The sequence below is a fragment of the Chamaea fasciata genome, unplaced genomic scaffold (genome assembly GCF_029207755.1).
Source record: "Chamaea fasciata isolate MVZ Bird 193981 ecotype frontalis unplaced genomic scaffold, bChaFas1.0.hap1 SCAF_4, whole genome shotgun sequence".
Taxonomy (NCBI): domain Eukaryota; kingdom Metazoa; phylum Chordata; class Aves; order Passeriformes; family Sylviidae; genus Chamaea; species Chamaea fasciata.
This window is the reverse complement of record NW_027094089.1, coordinates 74,379,933-74,404,315: the sequence shown is the minus strand read 5'-3', so window position 1 is coordinate 74,404,315 and position 24,383 is coordinate 74,379,933. Positions and strand designations below refer to the sequence as shown.

At 42.8% G+C, this 24,383-nt stretch overlaps 1 protein-coding gene across 3 annotated transcripts in view; it reads right to left on the bottom strand.

Annotated features, from left to right (window-relative positions):
* Positions 1–24,383, bottom strand: part of LOC136288632 (mitogen-activated protein kinase kinase kinase kinase 4-like) — a 94,076-nt gene that overhangs the window by 40,170 nt on the left and 29,523 nt on the right. For 2 of the 3 annotated variants that reach the window (XR_010720543.1, XM_066182042.1), the window contains exons 3-14: positions 23,608–23,664; positions 17,483–17,608; positions 16,601–16,711; positions 14,717–14,807; positions 12,659–12,789; positions 10,133–10,187; positions 7,998–8,076; positions 7,131–7,306; positions 5,320–5,392; positions 4,720–4,915; positions 3,210–3,374; positions 2,311–2,469 (exon numbers count right to left, since the gene is read on the bottom strand). Coding sequence is in view for 2 of the 3 variants with exons in the window: in XM_066182042.1 (XP_066038139.1) it covers positions 2,311–2,469; positions 3,210–3,374; positions 4,720–4,915; positions 5,320–5,392; positions 7,131–7,306; positions 7,998–8,076; positions 10,133–10,187; positions 12,659–12,789; positions 14,717–14,807; positions 16,601–16,711; positions 17,483–17,608; positions 23,608–23,664 (1,419 nt within the window). In the remaining variant the exon portion in view is untranslated. The remainder of the gene's footprint in view (positions 1–2,310; positions 2,470–3,209; positions 3,375–4,719; positions 4,916–5,319; positions 5,393–7,130; positions 7,307–7,997; positions 8,077–10,132; positions 10,188–12,658; positions 12,790–14,716; positions 14,808–16,600; positions 16,712–17,482; positions 17,609–23,607; positions 23,665–24,383) is intronic. The other variant, XM_066182043.1, reaches the window with a different exon arrangement.

Below are 24,383 nucleotides of genomic sequence, written 5' to 3'. Positions count from 1 at the left end.
GTGACACTTTGGGCTTCCAGAACTGATGCCAACCCCTCCACCCAGGCTCTGAGCTATTGCATTGTCAGCAGGAGCTTGGAGTCTGCCTACCAGCTCCTTTACTCTGGTGCTGGTGAGTCCAGATACAGCACACAGTGAGCTCACATCTGGGCACAGGTGTGCAGAGGAAAACTGTCCTGACCTGCTGGGGACGGGATAAGCACAATGGCAAAGACAAGGAACTCCCAAGGGAGGGTTCTGCACCCCCGAACATTAAACTTGAGGCTTTGGAATGCTCTACGATTTTTTGTTTGTTTTCAACGTCTCAATGAAACAATAACTCTTGAGAGCTTCTGTGTATCGATGAGTAACCCTAGAAATGGGATCCCTAAAAAGTGCAAACAAACTCATTCTTCAGTAGGCTACCACTGTCCCCATCCTCTCAACAAAGGAACATCCCTCTGACTAATGAAATGGAAAAGATCAGTATCAACAGGAGCAAAATCACTGATTTATCCCAGTTATAAACAGTTACAGCCTTAAAGCATTTTTAGATCACTTCAAATAGTTACAACTGCTGACAAAAAAAGTCTCAAACAAAAACTGCAACCCTCTACCACCAATTATCAATTTAGTGGAAGGATCTGTGACTTCCAAGAAGTTCTGAGATTAAGTAAATAATATTGTACAATATCCTTAAAACTAGCATATAATATTGTAGCCATAATGACAAAAGCCTCATGCTGTACACTTAAAAAAGCAACTAATCTGCAACTAATTATACTGTATTTCACCACTAAATTAAAAGTTAACAGTGACTGCACATTAAATTCAATAACATATTTCATTTTTCTATCAAGGAGTTTTTTACAAAACTCATGCCAAAACCAGAGATGAGTATCTAAGACTATTTTATTGGAGTTTTGTCTTCTAACTACAATAAAGTAGAAAATAAATTAATCATCCAAGTTGCATTTTCACCCAGTAAAGGCCTCGCAGAGGCAAAGCTTTTCTACTGACTTTGATGTTGTGTATTTAGAAAAAGCAGTTTACTTCTCTGTCCACACTCAATTTGCTCTTCAGTTGAAATAAGACCCAGCCCTCCACCATCAAACAAATACTGATTTCAAGAACCATTCATTCAAGTTTCAGGAACAATTTGTTTAATCAGTCAGTACAATAAAACTTTCAGAGTCAGGGCATTTGTGGTTTTGACACTTAGGCTGTACTTGAAACACAATTATTCTCATTTTCACAAACTGCTCCTCTATCAAGGAGCTTAATATCTTTTCTTTTTCTGACTTCCTGTTGCTGCTTGTCTGTTCGCAGACTCTATTCAATTACTGAAAATCGTCATTTCACCAATCCCAGCAGTTACATTTAACTATTTATCAATAGAGGACATTTCAGCTCAGGGAATAGTTGCAGCACACACACACAAGAAGATGACAAAGATGGCATGTGCTTAAAGACAGCAGCAAAGTGTTAAGAAGCTGCACTGCATTTTTCCTATTTACATGTGCATGAGCTCTCTTCGTACCTCTGTCTGAGCACTTTGGGAAGATATTTTGCCATGACTGCAGAGAACATCACATCTACTCTTCTACTGAGAAGGCACCTGTGAGCTGCTGAGATTTTTGACCCGGACTTTAGTGACAAAACAAATCACACACCAGCTGTAGAACTGGGTTAACCAGTTGGGATTATATAAAAAAGCATGGTAGGAATGAGGAGACAACATATGGAAATGGACCCAGGGCTTTTCATGATACAGTGACAGTGAACAGAATGAGTTGGTGGGTGGAAATACTGTCAGAGTTAGCAAAGGAGGAAAATGGATTACAGTACAGGCTGACTATATGTGGCTATCCCTGATCCATGAAACCTTATTCTGGGACATAAAGAGCAAGAAAAGGCATCACAGCCTATTTGCTGGGGCACAGAGATCTGTGCTTAGGAGGCAGGATGCCATTCTGTGCCTGGGTCAATTCTGTGAACCCTAACATCAGGCAAAAACCTCTATGAAACCTCAGGTGTTATACCTTCATGCCTCTTTGAAAGACAAGGGAATGACACCTACTTGACCAGAAGAACCTCATTTCTCTACTCACCAATCAAACCCTTCTCCCAACTCAAGCAAAAGTAACAGAACAATTCTTCCTTTCCGTTATCCTCTGAAATTAATAGAAACTGAAGACTGTAGCGTAAGTGTGTAGTAAGACAGGTCAAGCTCCAGATGTAGGTTTAAAGATCAATCTGCTCTCTGCTTCAGCATTCCTACAGCATCATAAACTACAAAGCACCAAAATGCTGCCCTGGCCAAGACAGTACCTCTTTTCTTGTGCTGCTTGATGGAGGATGCACGCCTGCATTTGAACTCTTGGAAGGCTCCTTCTTCTGCCTGTGGTCATGCTGGAGAGACAACAGCTGTGTCTGATCTTTGGGGAGAGTTCGGTGCATCTTCCTGGTGTGCTGCACATCTTCCATCTTCTGAAAGCAGAGAGTGATGAATCTCAGAGACAATGATGGCTTGGAGGACAACCAAGTTGCTTGCTGGAAACAGTGGCTTTTCAAAGAACAAAGTGACCACAATTCCAGCAGGCCTGACAGAAGAGTCAGAACCCCAAGCAACAGGAAGAATAAAGTGGCACCGAACACTGACTTTTTAGACAGCAGATCAGAAAATCCTATTTGCTCTTTTTACTTTTACTAAAACTAAAAAAAAGTTTTACTAAAACTTTTACTTTTTACATTTACTAAAAGTAATCAAAAGTGCATCAAACACTGCATGCTTCTGTTTGATTACAAATCAATTTGCAGCCCAAACATTAGAAAAACGCTGTGGCCAAGGTGACAGACTTGATAATGACAGTTCAGCATTAAAATTAACCACTGCTCCATTGTTTTTGTGAACAAGAAATGGTCCTGGTTACAACATGAATGCAAAATGGGGACTGGAGATTTAAGCTTAGGTTTAACTGATGCTGGACACTTTCAGGCTAAAGGATTTTTAATCAGACTATTTCAGCACAGAGAAACAGCAGGGACGAGAGTGGAAGAGGCAGTGTCCCTGCTGTAGATAAGGAGGGTGACTCAGTAACATCTAAGTTAACTGAAGTCCCTCTTTGGTCCATGACTCAGAGGATGGGAACACCTTCAAGGAACTGAGAAAGACATCAGATACAGAACAGGGAGCTGCAAACTGCTGTCAGTGAACACACTCTTCATACCTGCTTCTTTTCTAATTTCCTCTGTCCATCTACTATGAAGTATTCATCTTCCACAGCCCTTTTGTCTTCTTTACCCCTTTCCTCTTTCCTCTGACTGACGTTCATCTCCGGCCACCTGTGCTCGCTCTCCTGCTGCCTTCGTAGCTCCTGCTCTCGCCTCTGGTGCTGGAAGAAAGCCAGGGAATAACATTGCTTATTTTACTTTACTTTAGTACCCACCAATTACTGATGCCAGTGCTCATAAATCACAAGGCCCATTTCCTGCTCTTTAGTCACTAAAGGGAGGGCACCTGACACACCACAGGGCAAAACTGGGCAGGAACAAGCTGCCACCACTGTGACTGCCAAACCTGAAGTGAAACCTCTGCCTTTTTGGCAGCTCAGGGCAGATCTGTCATTTATGAGGCATGTGAGATCTCCCTGACAGCTGGCAACTAGTCTAATGACAAATGTCTTCTCAACATTTCAAGATGGAAGGTTTTTTTTTCCCAGAGCATTCCCATCTTGATGGAGCAGCACTGTGCTTCTCATGTATCAGCTCTGAAGTGTTTACACAATGCTCGAGTTTTGTCAGATACTTAAGAGAAGAGACATGTTGGTGGTTTTTGTGTTGTGCCACTGCAAGAAAGACATTGAGGGGCTGGAGTGTGTCCAGAGAAGAGCAACAGAGCTGTGGAGGACTCTGGAGCACAGGTTTAATGAGGAGCAGCTGAGGGAGCTGAGGGTGTTCAGCCTGGAGAAAAGGATGCTCAGGGAGGACCTTATTGCTCTGTACAACTCCCTGAATGAAGATTGTTGCCAGGTGGGGGTTGGCCTCTACTCCCATGGAACAAACAAGTTGTGCCATGGGAGCTTTAGACTGGATATTAGGAAAAATCTGTTTACTGAAAGGCTGGTCATGCATTGGAACAGACTTCCCAGGGAAGTGATGGAATCACCACTCCTGTAAGTGTTAAATAAAGTATGTGGATGTGGCACTTAGGACCAAGATACAGTGGTGGACGTGTCAGTGCTGGGTTAATGGTTGGACCGGATCCTAGAGGTGTTTTCCAACCCTAATGGTTCTGTGATTTTATGATTTAGCTCTGCCTCTAAGACAGAAGTGTGTCAGGCAGCTGAAAAGGCAACCTGCTGTCTTTTAATATCTTAAACAAAAGCAGGGCCAAGACTATGGACAAGACCAACGGACTGCAAAATGGGAAATGCATATGAAGAAGAAATGGGGATCTCTCACCCCATTGGCCAGGGCTACCACCACCAAACCTACTCAAGCAAAATGCCCTTCCTCCTCTGCTCACAGAGTTCAGGGCAGGTTATCAGCAGGAAAAGGACAGAGCCCATCTAAAACCACTGTGTTCAAAAGTGATAGAGCTCTCCCAAGGTGCAAAACTACGACCCAGGTTGAGTTGACAATTTAACTCAGCCCTTTTGCCTTGCAAAGCCTACTCCCTACAGGCACATTTTTCATTTGTGATGAGACACGGAATAACAACACAAGCCAGCCCCCTACATCCTCCAGCCTCCTCCTCTGCTCTTTCTGCTGCTCGATGCGCTTCTGCCGCTCTGCCAGCAGCTGTTTCTTGTACTTCTCCTGGTCCTTCAGCTGCTGCTGCTGCCGATGAGGGTCAGAACGGTTTTTGTTCTCCTGCTGCAACCTCAGAAATTCACGGCGGAGAGTTGACTCCCCCGGGAGATTAACTATGGAGCTGAAACAAAAAGGAGGTTTCTACATGACAAAACATAGCATTAAAGAGAGAATACAAGGTGCTTTGAGAATGTTTGTTGCCCTGTGTTAGCAAATCATGATGTATTTCCAGCAGTTGATTCTGCAGCAAAGAATCACTTGGTGTGCTACAAATCAGCTGATTATTGGGTCCTCCATTTGAGAGTTTCCCCCCCTGCTGCAAGGAAAGTAAAGCCGCAGCCTATTACAGACATTTTATACTCAGCAGTTACGTTTGACAGCTACAAAACAGTTAAAGCTACCAAAGGGGACCCACGAGATTAGGGATTCAGAGCAAGTTAAGAAAGCTGTTCTGGCTGAGGAGAGCTGCCTTAAATGAAAACAGCTTGGGCAGTCAAATGTTCTTTTTTCAGTAATAAAATTAACCTTGGTTCTCCTTCATCTTCATTCAGCTCATCATCTTCCTCCTCACTTCCGCTGTAATCATAGTCCGTTTCTTCTAAAAAAGAGAATAGACAAACACCAGAGGAGGATGCTGTTATTTAAGACATGATCTTGAACTTTATTTCTGAGCATTCAGCTTGAACTACAGGCTAAGGAGGAACTGGAATTTAAAAGTCACATTTTGTACTGGGAGGCTGAGGGGAGGCAAAATATCCATACAATAATTCAAAATCTAGTTCAGATAATGATTCAGGGCAGCCCCTTCACACATACCCACCTCTTCCCGTGACTGACTGTATTGGTTTTGCAAAACTAACCTACTTCCACAATCTGAAACAAATTAGGCTAAACCCACAGAGAAACCCAACCCCCACACCACCACCAGCTGAGAGGCTCTTCAAAAAGACATTTAGATAGGACATAAAAGCTTGCACAGCCCTGCTCTGCTGCTCTCTACCTCTGTCATAGCTATGCTGAGGCCACCAGTAAATCCAGATTTCCTTCTGTATCAAAGGGAATAATTAAGCAAAAAAGAAAACAAAAACTAATACTAGTTTTAGGATGAAGTTTCAAAAGCTGACCCATAGTTTTACAGTTCTCGTCAAGACTAAAATGAAGGTTTTTATGGGATAGTTTCAAACTGGTCCTACCCTGCATTGTTGGCTCTATTACATGCTAAATTGGGAATTCATTCTTTCTGAAGTTACTGTTTGGAAATGTGTAGTCTGGCAATTCCACACTATTCTCCTTTTCACGTGAGTTTTGATTTAAAATAACACTTTCCGGTCAAAATATAACTATTTATGAAGTATCTTTGCACTCCTCCACCCCTCTCTAGGGCATTTGTGAGAAATTCTAACTCACTGTCTTTCCATTTCAGTGTGCTTTGAGATTCATTGCTTAAAGAGGTGGCAGAATTTGCAACTACTACTAGACTCAGTAAATCTACTTTGCAACAGCAATTTCGTTTTAGGCACAAATATTCCTATTGTCAAATCAGAGCATATATAAGACACCTTCCAACACCATAGTGCTTTCCAAGTTTTCTCTGTCCCTGATCCCTCACAGTGCTTCTGGCAGTATAAAACATACTGGAGAGGAAAAGGGGAGAGACAGCACGGTTGGTCCACAGACCATGTGTCTCCGTCCCCTTTGCACAGCCCTTCATCTATGCAAAAAAATGCACAGGCATTTTCACAAGTATCAACCCTATTCCTGCACTGCTTCTTCCAGCTTTTGCTCTGAAGGGTAAGGCTGGCATTTGGAACAAATCTGAACTCTCCTTTTCTTCATGCACGCTGTGAAGGAAGTGATTCATCATTACAACTGCATTATACTGGAGCTTGGAAGTCTTCTCCAGGTCTCTTTTGTGCACTCCATTGCAAAACACTTAAGGAGTCCTGCTTCCCCCAAAGAACTCACAAGACGAAATTATATGTAGATTCAACAGGTAAATCAATTAGATCTGGGACAGAAATGTGAACTGAGACACCAGGAAACATTTGTGAAACACTGCTCAGAAAAGCAGAGACCCAGACATTACTTAGAGTCCTTGCTCTCTGCTAGCATCAGGGCTTCTCTCAATAACTCAAGGTTCCAAGGACTTTAGCACTGAAAAACCATCAAGGACCCAGGCTTTGACAAGGAAATCTTCAAAATGCCCCATCAAGACCAACACTTCCTCAATTTTCCTGGTTCTAGCATTTCAGCTGCATCTGCCTTGTGCTCTGCTGCCAAAATCTGCAGAGGCCATGCTCTCTGAAGTGTGCTCTATTTTGATTTTGCCATGTTACCCTTTTCTCCTTTTTTCTTCCTTGTCCTGTCCAGGTGATCCTTCAGCATGATGCGCACTTGCCGCTCGTTCTGCATGTCTCGGATGAAGGAGTGCTTCAGCAGGGTCTCCGTGGATGGACGATGCAAATAATGCTTCACAAGGCAGCTTTCAACAAAATTTAGGAACTTCTTTGACCTAAAAAAGATAGAACAGTGGAGAAAGACCAATAATCCTTTTCAACTTGTGGACCAAGCAGTACCCCTGAATGGTGGAAAGCACTAACTTTGCAAGGTTTCCTTCTACACTGGAACTGAGAGAGACAATTTGGGTTCTGCCACCAGTGAGACTCCTGCAACCAGCACAGTGCTGAAGGTGAACTCCACCTCACCACCCTCTCAGAGGAGCTGTTACCTTGAATTTACATCCTGATCAACAAAACCACAATCTGGCCAACACAAGCCTTTCAAAAATGCTCTTGACCTTTTGATAAAGTGAAGATTTTCTTTACACACTTAATTTAAAACAAAAAGTAATTCTCTGTACGGCAGGTGACTGCCATTAGCCCCACAATGTCCAAGCAATCTTCTGATAAAGCCCTGACCCCAAGCAGCACATATAAGCCTTCCTTGCTTATCCTGCAATTTCAGCCACAGACACCAAAATGAAACAACTGCTGCAGTTTAGGCAGAGTTCAAAAGAAAGGTGTTGCTTTCCAGAGGTAAACTATATCCTCCCTCTGGCTCAATCCAGCTGTTAAAAACAGCATAGCAATCACCTCCTAGATAACTACAGGATTTAACAAAATCATTGTCTCTGGACAAGAGAGCTAAAAGTCCTCCTTACGCCCACTGCAGCAAAACACAGGGTTTTTTACACATCTCTTTACCATTTTCTGGATTTCAACTTTGGGGGCGGGTTCCTTGGGATGAGGAAGAGTGCTCTCATGGGATGCATGTCACACAGGGCTGCAAAGGAAACCACAAATTATGGAAGGATGCATGTATCCCCTGTGACCTCACTTCCCACTTCCAAACACCTCCACTTCCAACATCACAGCATCTGCCCCAGAACCCAATCAGGAGCCAACCAAATTCACACTACAGCCAAGAAATCAAGTCTCTGAGTACATAGGAATTTCCAGCTAAAAGAGATTGAAAAGAAAGGTTGCGAAGCACGAAGTATAACTTTCTTCATATTTTCTATTTATACAGCTTCAGAAGGACATAAAAAAGCTCACCTCTCCCATGCACAAAAGTATGTTTGCACATAAACAGAAGTTAAAGCTGAGATTGAAATATTTATCTAGTTATTGTGCCTGGCTTCTGGTTTCAAATAAATGATAAGCTCCAATTTAACCAAACTCTTTGCCACGTTGTTCATGGCATATGAGAAAACCCCGGATGAAGAAAAGCCGATACATAGCACAGAGCTCATAACCTGCACCATGGCACAGAGCAGAATGACTGAGCAAAAATTTAATCCATCCTGTGCTCTGGGAATGGGAGCACCATTATCAGGCAATCTGCCACAGATTCCACTCCTGCATTCAGAAGCTATGTTCTCTCCAGCCCACTGTACTTCTCTTTAGGGCTATAGTTGTGGAAATTTGAAGCTACGAGGAACTCAGCAGAAAGCAGATACCATCACATCTCATCTATCCCAGGCACTCTGTATGAAATTTTGAGTGTGTTCTATCTGGCAGGGAGAAATGTTGAGGGTAAAAGTCTTCCTTCACCAAACAGTGCTACTGAACGACAACTGATAGGAACTACATGGAGGCTGATTTCTTTTAATATTTAGGTGTTCAGGAGTGATGCTCCTAACAGAAATGGATTAAAGCATTACAGAACCAGTAGAAGTGAGAAGACTACGCTCTGGTGGTGCTCTTCCCTCCCTTCTATTAATTTCTCAATCTGCCTCCACCTGCCATAGTTTCTCACATTTGGTTCTGGCTCTGACTTTTTCCTTGTATATTCAATAGTACATGATACAGTGGAAATGAGGTACTGAAGTCTGGTTTCTAGCTCTGGGTCCCACACACTGTTGTACCACAGTAAACAAAACACAAGGCAACAGAATATAATCCACAGCATTTCCCTGTCAAAACTAGGGAAAACATCAAATACATGAGGAACTGGCATGCAAAATTAAGAAGTCTCTCCCAAAGAAACTCCCCACAGACTCATTTCTTGGGACTAAGCTTCAGTCAGTCTAAAGCACAGGGTCTGAAAGTCCTCCTGAACTCCAGCTGGCTCCTGCTAAAAACCAAGTCTGATGGGAGAACAGCCAAGTGGGTTGTTTAAAAACAGCCTCCGAGCCTCTGGCTCAGGCCAGAGTATGATGGATTTCATCTCCCGTGCTCTCAGCAGTGACCGGATACCCCACATATCCCATCTGCTCCACAGGAGCTGGGGCAAAGCCACCAGCCCTCCATGCAAACAAAAACGCACAAGGACTTTGTACCCACAGATCTCTGCCTGATGTGCAAGAGGCTTTCTGGGGGAGTGAGGGGGCAGCAGGCTGTGAAACTGTGGCAATCTGCTGTCAGGCTGAGAGTGTGGTCATGGATCAAAGACATTACATGTAAGTAAACGCCACATTAGTCCCAAAATCTCTGAGAAACAAGTTAGTTTCAGAATAAAAATATAACCTTTAGGCCTATCTTCTTCCACTGCCATCATTTTTTTTTAGTGACCTAAACCCAAAGCCACTCCAGTCAATATTTTCTCCTAACATATCAATCACTTCTGCTTAGCTGTATCCACAGGCAGCAATCAACAAATTGATGCTAACAAGAGCTTTAAGAAAAAAAAGTTTTGTTTTCCCAGGAGATGAAGGCAAGGAATCAAAACACATACTGAAAGAGTCTAAAAGGAAGAAGAATGCAATTGAGTCCAACTGAGAAAAAGTCAGAGTGTTTTTAAAGATACAGACAGAACCAGAATTCTGTGCATCAGTGCATTAGCCAAGCATGAGTTATTTTAATGCAGAACACTCCCACCTTTATATCAGATAACTTACGAGGTGCTCCTTCAGCCATTTCAATAGCAGTGATTCCCAGCGACCACAGGTCACTCTGCAGGAAAAGAAACAATGCGCATTGCAGTGTGCAGCATTCAAGCTTATTTGTTTCATTTGTTTGTTTTCTTCTTGGGTTTGGGTTTGTTTGTTTTTTTACAGTTTCCCTAGATCTCTCCTGGATCATGTTGTTTTACTTGGAGTGACAAATATTCTGCTCCCTCCCACTCCCTACTGAGATTTTAGGAAATGTGCTAATAGCCAGAAGCTTCCCATTTCCCATGCAACTCTGAACAGCTGATCCATCATTTAAGCAGCCAGCCCCAAAATGCAGACCTTCTGCATTCAAAAAACAAGAGCCAGACAGAATATAGCAGGGACTGTTTAAATACATGTCTTAAATCTGTTTTCATGAGGCAGCAAGACACAGCAGTGCCTCACCCTTCTCCTTCTGGCCAAAAATAATTCTTGGTCTTAATGCTTATTTCAGAGCAGTCATTGCTGAGTTTCTACACTGATGGAACAGGAATTATAGTCAGGCCTTGGGGTTTGAGTTTTTCTGTATGAAGTCTCTAGTCACACATTTTTGGGTACACAACAGAAGAGTACATCATGCAGTCAGATTTATGCCACAATGTGTGTTCAGCTCAGTTAACAGAGAGGAGTTCTCTTTGTTAGATGATCTGGATGCCAAGGGCCAGGTTTTGATCATGGAAGGTAAATTGCAACCACCATCAACGGCTGTAAAAACTTCACACATCTCCACTTGATTAATCATGTGCATTATTTCACTATTTTTTGCATTTAAATGTAGCCAAATAAGAAGCACGTGGCCAAACCAGCTTGCAGAGCTTCTCTAAAACTTGTCTTTTAAAAAAACCAGAGTGTCAGAAAACCTTCACATATTAGAAGGAATAAACCGTTACATGAATAGCAGATCATACCCAGCCCAGCATTCTAAATCTAATTTAAAAAGCCCTCTCAGTGCAGCTGCTCTGAACTATTCACACGAGCTGAAAGCCAGTTCATACCACAGTTTGTGGAGGGATTCAGCGACAAAACTGATGGAGATTTCATAGATCCACGATCCTGACTTACTATTAAGTAAATTACTGAAAATTAGGAGTCTTCAAGGAGTAGTACTGCAGGTTTTGAGGAGAGTGAGAGAAACATCCTGGCTACAAGGAATTTTGGTTTGGAGTTCCAAAGCTTGAGAGGCAGATGGGTGTAAGGGAGGATGACAGCAGTGTTTGCAAAGCTCAGCGTGTATACAAACATAGTTATGTGGATATGTTTGTACTTGTTTTGTCTTGTTTGGTTGTTCTGGTTTTTTTGAAGAGCAAGAAATTACAGAGTAGCTTCGTGCCAGTTAGCCCATCCCATCAGGTATAAGTCTCTGGGAAAGACCAGCTCTGTGCCACCTTCTGAGTCACAGTGCTGTTTGCAAAAGTGCTTCCAAAACCCTCTGCTGACCAGTTTTAAACTACCAATTGCAGTAACTATTTGGAAGCAGACAAACCAGGATTATTAATGAAGGGAAAGAAAGCTCAAGAATTAGGGGTGCACATTCTTTATGATTGTACCTTCTGGTAAGTACACGTTCGGGGAAGGAAATTGACTGGGGACACGGAATGAAGACAAGAGATCAACTTATTGAGGTTTCAGTAGAAGACTGGCATGATATGGAAAAATAAATATTGTTCAGTCATGACTGACACACACAACATGACCTCACTGGGCCACCACAGCACAGAAGGTCTCAGCAAGGGAGAATCACAGCCTCTGAACCACTAAAAATGGAAGCAATATCAGGTTCTTCTCATAAATACTTCTGAAGCCACGATTGGAAGGAGGGGTGCAAAGTGGCAATGGAGAAAGCACCTGAACTAAAGGAATGACTGCAGGGTCACCCAGAGGACACCTGCTCTGAAAGCCATTCCTGGAAAACATGCTGCATAGTAAGGACAAGAGGCAATGCTCACAAACTGAAATACAGGAAATTCTGAGCCTTCTCACCTCAGCCACCTTGCTGCCACTGACCAGGAATCATTCTGGGATGCAAAACCACTGCTTGGTTTCATGTGCTCATGAAACCATGTCATATGCTCATGAATCAGCAAAAAAAATACTAATTACTGCCAATTAACTCAGGATTCACAGCTGAGGACAGAGAAAAACAGCTCTACCACAGTGTTCAGTAACTTGCCATATTAATATTACACTACTTCAAGTATTCCTTTGGAACTCCTCTTTTCCTTTCTTTTCTATCCAGACTTGCAACCTTCTTAGTACTTTCTTGTTGCAGAGAAGTTCATGAAAGTGTATTTCACGTACTAAAAATTCAGAAAAAAACACTCACAGTGAAACTTCACTCTTGAAAAGAGTTTCCACCCACATACTACAAATATTTGTTTGTACAGTTCTAGTATTACTGTGGTTTTAAAGGCAGGAAGTCTGAGCTTTTCAAAGGAGCAGGATTTCAGCAATAACCCACAAGTTTTCTTGCCTTATGGACTGTTTAACACTTACTCTGTAATCATATGTAGAGTCTGGGTTCTCCTCACAAGCAATGACCTCGGGTGCCATCCAATATGGGGTGCCAATAAATGTGTTTCTTCTCCCAATCGTCCTGTCCAGTTGAGCACTTACACCAAAATCCACTGAAAAGCCAAGAAGAGGTAAAGAAATTAGCAGAAAATTGTATCCACATAGCAGAGTGTGTGCTTGGTCACTTTCACACTGTTTACAACATCAAACCTTTGGGCTACAATATATATGAAATCTGAGGTCCTCCAGTAGGTCTTATCCAAGAGTTGAAATTTAACTGCCTCTTTTTCTCCTTTCTTTTTGACAGAAGAATTAAACAAACAGCATGCCAAACCTGCCTGGTGGGTTACAGCAAGAGGAATCGCTCTACAAGACATTATGGAATAATTCATGCTTAATTTAAATGCTACATTGAGTAGGACTTAAGGTCTTCAAATAGACTGAATGAAAAAATAGTATCTACAGACAAGGCAAATTTGGATGTGTATGATATAGCCACTTGTAAAAGCTGAAAGGAACCACCATAACTTTATTCTCATCTTAGATCACTACAATGAGTGAACCATGTGGTTCTCTTTGTGCTGAGAAGGGTGATACTTTTGAATCATAAGGACTGTACAGTAAAATAGTTTTGTTCAAATATGAAAAGGGTCCATACAACCAATAATTATGTGATTGCATTTCTCTCTGAACAAAACCCCAGGATACACCAACTGGATCCACTGGGATAGCACTGGAGTGATATTCACAGAGGAGACAAAAGGAAGGGGGAAAGAGAAGGACTGGTAGGAGACAGTCCCATGGTTACCATCAAGATTTTCTCATTGATGTTGCCTCATTGCATGTTATCTGCAAACCAAAATCATTTGTAGTGCTATAATTTCATGGGCCTGCTTAGCAAACCTTCTCCAAGAAGGCCTTTGGGGTCATTCTGTGCTCTGTGCTTCTGATTGGAAGTTCACACTCTCACACTGAGGTGGAACAGAACTGAACTGAGAACCTCTTGGCTTTTGAGCTTCTTTGCCTTAAGACACATGAGCTAAATGTCTCTGGAAACAACATATTTTTTCTTCTTTTTTAAAACCAATATACTTAGTAAATCTGTTTCATCTTTACCCAGAGTCAGAAAGGTTTAACTGTCAACCGTGTGAAGAATGGTGGTAGTAGTAACTATGGAAGACTATAAAAACGCACAACACCCTCATCTTACCTGTTTTAAGAGGGAACAGTTGACAATTAGTACATATGATGTAGAGACTACAAGCAAAATCCTGCCCTCATTTAATCTGACAGCAAAACTCCCTTTGACTTCAGTGAAGCCAGGTTTTGCCACAAGGTTAAACCATAATGAGATTTGGAGTACTTATTTTTACTTGCTCCAACCAAACATCCTATCCCACATCCACAAGCTATGTTTATTACTTGTTGTTTTCCAACTCTACAGTGTTTTTTTTCAGTTAAAGAGAGAGGAACTGTAAAGATCATCACAAGTAAGAAGTGCTCCCCTTGAGATTTCTCCTTTAAAATACATCCCTGTGATGTCTTTCCAAAACATGAAAGACACGCCCTCCTCAAGAGAGATCTGTACTTGAGTTTAGTTTTAGGAAGTCAGAAGCTGTCAACACTGACATGTCACAGTAATAAAAGGAAATGAATAAACCCTCCAACTTTTTTGTTACTCAGTGGTAGCCCTTACACATGAGTAATTCCACCTACAGTCAGATTTATGCAACATCTCTAAGACCACTTCCTTCAGAGAAATGGCTTAGCAAAATTTGTTCCCCCAACTTTTTTACTCTGGAAGTCTTCTGCATCCCAGGATCCTCTGTGAAGGCCTGATGGTGCTGTGACTTACTGGGCTGGTTCTGTGTGAGGGACACCCTTGCAGAACACTTTACATTTTTAACTCTTTCTACATTACAGACACCTTGCAAGCACAAGCATTAACAATACTTGGCACACAGGATGCATTTTCTGACTCAAGATGTAAATCTTAAATTTTGATGAACAGGTTTCTAGCACACATTTAAGGAAACTTACCCAATTTTACTTCTGCATTTTCTGTGAGAAGCACATTCTGTCCTTTAATATCTCGATGGATGACATGGTGAGCATGAAGATGTGCCAACCCCTAAAAGAAACCCAGATTTGGTTTATTCTTTCTTCCTAACCTTACCCTGAGTACAGCACTATTGCCTCTTTACACTTTCATCCTTTTCAGTCTTTATGCATAAAGAAAGCCCTTTACATGTTACTCGCAACATTTTCAGGGAGGAGAGAAGACAGTAACCATAAATTTGATTGTCTTCTTCACCCCAGGCCTGACAGTGGTGGAGCATCTCTAGAGTTAAGTGTGAAGAGAATGAGGTAGCAATATTTTAAACTTCTGTTTCAGAATCAAGGGATGCTCCTTACACTCTATGCTAAAAGCAAACAAAAGAGAAAAAGAGCAAAGCAGAGTATGAGGACCAGAGACAGCAGCTGACTGGCTGTAGTGGCCTAAATTTTGCATTCAACAAAATGAGAAATTCAGTGGTAAATGGACTAGAGAAAGTTAAAAATACCATGTCAGACCTCATTTTGAATGCAGTAAATATTGTTTTCAATCAGCTAATATTTGCTGTCATCCTCCTGCATTTCAAAACTGTCCATGGTTGAACTGGCATAGAAATAAAGGAACACACTGAAATAATCCATTATAGTAATCCAGGGATGCTTCACTCACGACATTTAGCCACTCTAACATTAATGGCTTCAAACAGAGCTTCCACTCAGCTTGTAAATTTTCCAGAAGGAAACATTGTCAATCCATGTGCAACTGGACCATTTTGTCTTGAAACAAGCATGATTAAATCCAATCCCTTGCTTTTACCAACATGCTGTCACAGTTTTCAGTTGCATGAGCATAAACAAAATGTTTTAACATCAACTGCTCTAACAGAGATATTACAGCCACACCAGTGAGGAAAAACGTGACCACACCATTAAGGTTTTTTTCTTTTGCAGAAGAACTCCCCACACCTTCCAGATACAATGATCATAATCCGCAGGCCAGTGCCAAATCCCTGTAAGATGGCAAATATTCTCTGCTGAGCACATTTCTCAACTCCTATGCCCCAGAAACAAAGCTCTACCCCTTTTCAAGCATTACTTCAGCATGTCATCTAAATCCCAACTCCCAGAATACACATTTATCTTACCATTATTTAGAAAAGATGTAAAATTCAATTATAGGGAAGACATATCAGTAACTCTGTAATGGGTTTTGAATTTAGAATGACTGGCTCCAACATAATTTTTTTTTTCCAGGCTAGTTCACTAGATGACACTTGGAAATTGTTTTATCCTCTGTACATTCCAGGAAAAAAAAAAAAAAAAAGAAAAAAAAAAAGCAGCCCTAAGCCTGCATAAAATTAAATATAGCCCCCAGATTTGTCTTGGGGAATACTGTCCCAGCAGGGCCACTTTTAAGATTCTGGAATGCTGTTTAGTCAACATTGCCTCGAACAGTATGGAAAAGAGACCCCTGAGTGTGTCCAGGTAAAGGAATTATGGACAGAAAGATTTCACAAGCATGAACATCTGAAGCACTGAGCAGAAAGACCTGATGTGGAGGGCAGACATACTGAAAACAGGAAATTTACTTCCCTAGGTGCCCAGAGCCTGTAATTTCAGAAGATGGCTATTTGCCACAGGAAAGAGGACTTTTCTGTTCTTCATACAGAAAACAGAATTAACTACAACAATATGGGATGTCAGGCAGCCATCATGCCAGCTCTCAGGGTTCTTCTGAACCCAAGGATCACAGCCCATGAGCCCCATGGATCACAACCTTTAAACAATAATGCTCATTAGTGACCTATTTTAGCAACCAAAGGTTTTTTGGTTGCAAATGAGCAGCGAAGCTCTGCTGGCAGGACTCACCCTGAGAACCTCTCTGCAGATGTAAGCAATCCAGTCTTCCTTGAAACAGTTCCCTTTTGTCTTCTTTACCAAGTCAGTGACAGAGCCTGCACCGCAGTACTCCATCACCAGCTGCAGGGAGACAAACACACACAGGGCACCTTTACCACAGCTCTGCCAGGGGGCCAGCAGAGAGAACACCTGCAAACACCCACTTCCACCACTACCCAGGCATGGCAAACTACACACGGCCTTCTCGGATGCCAAGTGACTTAAAATCTCATTTCCTGAATCACACACACTGCTAAATAAATAAAAAACCTCAACAGTGCTCCTCTCCTGTTGCAGGTTTTAGATAGCTTTTTTTCTTTTTGGTACACAGAAAATGGGAAAAACAAGAGCTAACAACACTGAAAAACGTGGAAATTTTCTAAAAATTTGAAATTCCTCATTTTGCTGAAGAGGTTCAAAAATCTTGCAGCCAAAAAATTGGAGGATTCATTATTCTTCTCTTCTTTATTGCCAATTCCTCTGCTTCCTTTTTTTACTTTCCATCTGAAAAAAGGAAAGGAAAGCAACAAGAACGAGAGAAGGCAAAAAGGACAAGCTCTTTCACTTCAGTAAAAAAAACAGAGAAGAATTTAATTTGGAAAAAAAAAAGGTTCAAGCAACAAATCAGAATGACAGCACAAGTCACAAGAACCATAACATACTTTATGCCCATCCTCAAAGGAAATCATAGAGATGGAAGATGTCTAGGGAGGAGTAATTTTTCTCTTTTATATGTTACTCTTCAGAACAATGACTTCAGAGCTTCACTGAGACAGAGTCCAAGCCAAGCACGCTGGAGCTCTAAAGAAGAAACTGTAAATCTGATGAGCAGAAATGACACTAAACACCTACCCAGAGCTGATCATCTTGGCCTGCAGGACTTTTCTTCACAAAAGCCCCATAATATGTAGCAATATTCCGGTGATGGGAGTACTTTTTCAGCATATTTATCTCCAGCTTGATTTCCTCCTCTTCATTCTGTAACAAAAGAGAGCAGGAGGCTCCTTAGGTTACCAGAGATCACCGAGCCCCAGGGCTGCAAACCAACCTCTGTCTTCAGTGGCCTCAACACCCACCTGGAACCACCGTAAGCAACCTGGTCTGATCCCGTGGCTGACCCTGCTTTGAGCAGGAGGTTGGGACCAGTTACCCCGCGATTATGAGACTGCAGCTGATAGAGGGCTCTTAAATTGACAACTGAATCACCCTGATCCTTGGGTCTAAACCAATGAATTGCTGGGGCTTGACCTAAAGAAGCAAAAAAATCCACACTCAGGCATAAGAATTGCATATTGTTTCCTCAGGGAACTTAGACAGGACCTATTACCCTCCATTTATGGTTTCTGCATGCAGTAATTTAGTCTCAGAGAAACTAACCAGACTCAAACAAAAATGAAATTATTCCTAACACTCCATTACTTAAATACGTGGAAAAGCACTGAGTGCACACAAGAGACAATTTGTCTTCCCAGCCCCGTGGAGGGTCCTGCTGGGAGGAAACCAGAGCCAAGAAGGAGGTGACTTGCCACAAATCAAACTCCAGCATAAGCCAAGATTAGGATCCGCTCCTTCCTTACAGCTGTGAGGCTGCCTGAATCTGGACTGTGGGATTTTTTCCCTCTCCTAACATCAAGCCATGCATGACCCTCTGGCATGTCAGGGGCTAGCACACCCCTAGACATCATCTTCCAGGCACTAGCTGCCTGTTTTCCCTTGTCTTTGTTTCAATCTCGCCAAGACAGAAGCTCTCTTCTGCTCATACAACATTGCGCACAACAAGAAAACTAATGGAAACACAAGTTTTAATAATTATGTTAGAAGGAAATGCCCTTTTTCAGAGAGAACTGCCTGGTTTGGAAAGGCCCCTTCAAAGCTGGTTTGTTATGGTGCACAACACCCAGTGGAACACACCTAGGTTTTGCCATCTCATGCACTTCAATAGGAAAGGAGTGGTGCTGCAAGGTATGCTCATATAGGTTAAAAGGAGTACGACAAACTTGAAAATTAATTTACCTTGTTGCAAAACATCCCAGTCAGCACTTACTAGCTGAAGGGAAAGAAAGGAAGGGAAAAAAAAAAAAAGAAAAAAAAAAGAAAAAAGAAAAGAAAAAAAAAAGAGGAAAAAAGAGGAAAAAAAAAGAAAAAAAAAAAAAAAAGAAGAGGCAGCAAGGATAACTCAGCCTCAAAGGAAATTTTTTTTTTTTGCTTTTCCTCTATTTTCCAGCAGTTTTGCCATTGAAGCATTCCTTTAACTACCATAATGGACTGCTTACAAAGCCAGACACATTGACCTTTCTACCCGGAGCAACACATTAAAGCCTGACAGGCTAAAGCCAAATTCTCTCAAGAATATGCATATGATGTGTCTTATTAAACTTGACCACACAAAAAGCATTCCCAACAGAAGGGACCAGAAAGTTCTTCCCAGTAACATCAACACCCAGGAGACAAAAGACCAAAGCTAAACTGTATTAAGCCTTCAGAGACCTAAAATAACTCTAGTTGAAGCTAAATGAGCTACTTCGGGTTTCATAATAATCTTTATTGAACACAAGCTCTCAAGCTGCACACATTATACTAAACAGTTCATTTATCTTTTGTTTGCAGTTAGAGGGAAAGGAGGACCCTTAATCCTTGGCTTGACACAGCCCTGGATGTTGCATGACTGAATTACTGAGGCTGAAGAGGAGCCCAGTACAACATGTGGAGTGTCCAGGAGAAATGGGAGCTGACTCCAGACAGCATGCAGGAAACCCTCCAGGGGTAGGATTCTCTGCACAGGGACAGAGCACAATCAAAAGGAGGTGAGAGCTTGTGCTGAAGGGATACAAGGCTCTACTCCCTTTGGAACTCTACAAGTCCATGTGAAAGGGACGACACAAGCAGACAAGGAGAAGGCAGAGAATAAGGACATGGGAACTGTCATCCTGGACCTGACCACAAGGCCTCTGTCATCTACACGAGCTTTTGTATCTTTAGGGAAGAAGGGCAGAAAGAGGAACAAGCAGGGAGAACTCCTTTCTTCCTCTGCTGTCCCTCCTGTATTCTGCCCACTCCTTCTGCAAACGTGTGGAGGGGCAACACTCATCTTTCGTAAAGGCCTTCTCCAAATTACTTAAAATATTTACAAATGTGACGGGTTTGGGTTTTTCTAACCCGGCCTTCCTACATGAAATTTGCCCTGGTGGAGCCCAGCTTCCTGCTGTGCCTACAGCACTAGCTTGTAGCTTTCACAAAGTTCCCCTCTGGGAACTGGCAGATCTCAACCACTTCCTCATAGCTGCTGCCTCTTTTTCAATTCTTCTTCCTTTACCCAATTAATTTTCTGGATGTTGGAACCATGCTGGCAAAGCTCTTATCCAAGTACTTTCTACACTGCTGCAGTGTGATCTCCATGTTTTTTAAAGAAAAGCCAAGGACACGGCTGTCCATGAACACAACCAAGATACCCCACAGGCTCTTCCACACCCACTGCCAAGAGCAAGAGGAGCTGCACAGGGATAATGCTTCTTTCCTAGAACCAGCAAGAGGTAATTCCTGCTTTCTCTTGTGTTCTTATTCACCCTGAAGGCCAGAACCTGATTTCTCCCTGCACCTGTTTCTCCTTCCCTTGCCCACCCTGGCCTACAGGGCCCAAGTAACACTGCCCAGTACAGCTGGATGCCTTGGGGAGACACTACTTGGAGCAGACAGTGGGCTGAACTTCACATCCCAGTCAGTCTGTAAGGCAAAGGGCAACACAGGACAGCAGCTGGGCATTTCACAGACAAATGCACTCTGGCTTCCCAGTGCCTCAGTGAGTACTGGAAAAAGTACTCTCTGCCATGGAAAAACCAAGGCAGAAGGGTAAATATGAGTGATTGTGCCCCATGGGCCATATCATGAGGCCTGCTCAGGAACTGAACCCAGACTTGCAAAGCCTCAGTGCTACACACATCCTTCAAGCACAGTGACTGGGTACAAAAGCACCCTCAGCTGCTCAGTGCACGCCCACACTCAGAATTTCCACTTTCTATCACCCCTCCTGCCAGCATTACCATCAGCCCCATTTCTCGGGGGTCTATAAACCTGCTCATAAATAATGCTGTTCAAGGAAAGGAAACAGGCTCGCAGATGTGCAGGTGCAAAAAGATGTTTGCTTTCACAAACCAACACGTTCCTGGGCACAGATGGCTGCATGCACAGAGATGACAGGTTCATGATCAAAGGCTGTTTTTGAAGATGTGGGCCTATCTGCAGTGGCATTAGAACTAGGAAACACACACCTCTGACCGCAAATGGAAACAAGATCATCAGCTGATAAATACTGCACCAAGAGACCCCTTAGTACTGGGGCAGGTCTAACAACAAGTCTCACATTTAAGTGTTATTTTGCTCTCTAAAAAGAATGAAAGCAAGGATAGATGGAGAATGATGTGCTGGAGAAGAGCTCTTTGATCACCTGCACCCATAGCTGAAGAGAGAAGCAGCAAGAATCCAGTCTCTCTGCAAGCACTCTTCTTGTTTGGCTCTGTCAAAAAACAGGAAGCAGAGCCTGCATGGAGAGGCACATGAGTGCACGTTGCCATCAGCTCCCCTTTAACCATTTCAAAGGGCTCCTCCCACCCCCTCGTGCAACTCAATACAGCAGCACTTCCTGACAGATGTCCAGAGGATCCCACAATGACCACAGCATCCTGCTGCTGCTCATAAGAAACCAGCCTGGGGCTGCAGCTCATGATAGCAACGGGCAGATTTGCTGAGCTCTTGGAGTGCCCCAGATCTGAACAATTACAGCTGGAGCTGGTCAGGCAAGTTCTGATGAAATGACTTCTTACTGGGAAAAGAAACCCTGTAGGTTTGGTGAACAAATCAGAATCTTTTGGTGAACAAAAGTGGCAGAAGTAGCAGAAGTGACTGCATCCAGACATGCCAGCTGGTGCCCTAGCAGCAGGAATACAGCCAACTCTACATTAGGAAATTGGAAAAAAAAGCAGAAAGCCCTGCACTCACCCCATGCCAAGGCCTGAAAGCAGGAACCCTTGAGCACGGCTGAGCTGGAATTGTTCAGGGTTTAGTGGGGGAAGAGCACCAGGTAAAACCCCTTTGGACAGTTGCACTAACATGCTCCTCACCTGCCCATGCAGGGTCTCAATGTGAAAATAGCATGACCTGCAACCACTGCCCCTCAAACAACGGGACAGGTTCCCCAGCACGATGTGGCTCTGTCACCTGCAGCCAACCAGACCTAAACAGCTTTGTTTTGTTCTCAGAATCCTGCAAGTCTACTAAGGTGATTCCTGAAACAGGATGATATAGTTGTCCCGTATTTAAATTTTGTTTGCAAGTAAATAGGCATTACTGGATGCTACAGTTTGTTGCTTGCACACAAAGGAGACTATGTTATGTACTGCACAGGGGAAGAAATCTTTCCAAGGTTCCCTTCCTGACGACTTTTCTTCAATTGTTTCATCAAGGAAGGAATTGTCACTGGTGTTTACATGACACCTTTAACCAGTCCTCACACACAGTTGACTGACCCAGCAAAGCAGAAAAGCAGATCAGGCTAACTTCTGAGGCTGTGCCAGGATCCTCCTCTGTCAAGACAGGGAGGTGCTCATATCTCAGGAATCTGACGGTCATTCAAGCCATATTTGCTCTCCCTTCCAAAATCCAGCAGCCTCATGTTTGGTGACTACCATCGTTTAAAGCCAGAGCACCTGATGATATATGTACCTACAGACCTAAAAGCAGAAATCCCACCAATCTAATGTAGCACTCATTTAAAAAAAACCACCCTCCTCAGTACAAAACTGGCAATGCAGCTACACACACCTGTTGCACCAGCAGACACGGTCAAACCAGTCCTTGGATGTGCTTTGTACATTACAGGAACATCCAAGTTCAGACCACTTGCTGCTCAGGGCTGGATTCCCACACCATCAACAGAGAGAACTGTTCTGGACCTGCTCTACGTGACAGGACCAATGCAGACACCAACTTGGTCTGCTGCCTTTCAAGACAATGAAAAGACACATGAAAATGCAGGCAAGGCTTGCTTGTGCTTGTCCAAATACCACACGTAGATAAAGCATAGGCAGACTGGCCCAGAGGATTCAGAGGATTTGCCTTGGTTTTTTTGTTTGTTTTTGGTTTTTTGGTTTTTTTTTCTTTTTTTTAAAATTTCAGACGACAACCCTTCCATCATACCACAAGAGGAGCTGGATTTCTGTTCTCCATATCCACAGTGCCAGAGTGACAGAACAGGGAACTAGTCCTCAGTGAGTCTGACTAAATCCTACCAAACAGGACTTCTAAGAAACTCAAGAGGATGAAGCAGGAAGTCTCCTCAGCCTTCCTGAGGCTCAGGCTAATGTGGTCTCAGGGAGACAAGCTTCTCCATTACTGGCTGTGCTCTTAAAATGAGAGACAAAACCCAGTATTTAGTAACTTTTTCAAGACCCTGTTTTACCACTGACACCCATTTATAAATGTGAGTAGGGACAGTGCCAATTAAACTGTCTCCTTCCCTCATCTGTCAGACCACAATAAAAAAGCACTGCATTCGCATTTCTAACATGTTCCTGCCTGCTGGCTGTCATGGCACTACTCTGAGGAACAGCTGGCACATGAGGGGATAGGACGTATGAAACACAGCAGAGGCAGTGCAGAGATACAGGAAATCTTTTAATTGCAATCTGAAAGCAGATAATCAACTAGAAACAAGCAGAAAGGGACTTCTTGTCTTTGATATTATTGAACACCAAAATATATGGCAATGCACCCCCTTATCACTTTGTCACCATTGGTCAGCCACACTTAAAAAATATGGTTGTGTTAACACCACTCAGTACTTTATAAAACACAAACCAGTGCTCAGGAACCATTATTTATACCACTAGATCTTCTTTCATGAGCTGTCCACCCTCTCGTGATCTGATTGTTTATTTTTCCTTGCCACTTAACAATGACCTTATTATTTTTGGTTTTGCACTCACCTCAGTAACATTCATCACTTTGATTGCTGCCAGCTGCCCAGTCTTAACATGGCGACCCTGTTAAAATAACAGAAGGCACTAAGTAAAACATGTAGGCAAACTATGAATACATCAATAAATCAGGTCTATAACAACTAGGTTTGACTAATTGCTTTCAGTCATGTTCTAGGCAATGTTCTAGTTGAAGGTGTCCCTCCTCCTTGCAAGAGGGTTGGACTAGGTGACCTCCCAACCCAAACTATTCTATGAGTCTATGTACTAAACAACTTCCCCGAGACACTAAACTACCAAGGTGAAGTTTGGTGATGGGTTACCAGAGCCACACCCTTACTGTGCTCTGAATTTAACAGTTACCTCTATAGGGCTGAATTTCCCTTTAGCACAAAGGAAGCAGCAATGCTGTGAGACCTCTGTTCTCACAGCACAACACAGGGTTCTCCATCTAACTTCTGTTCAACTGGTGATGCCAGCCCTCAAGCCTCCTCTTGCAGGAAATGTCAGCACAGTCTCAGAATGTCTGAAGAAGAGCCACGTTCCTGTCCTGCCATCCATGGCTGAGGCATGCTGGAGTAGCTGGAAGGCATTGGGCTGCTGGGTCTGTCCCCACCTTGACCCCTGACATGTCTTGGCACACCTCAGGGTAAAGACAAAACTCTGCCTTCCAGGAGATCAATCTGGCAACCTCTATGTGGCTGCCAAGAAACTAAAGCTTTATGCATCTTTTTGCCTTTTTTTCTTCATTTTTTTAAGGCTTTTTACTTCAAAGTGCTTAGTTT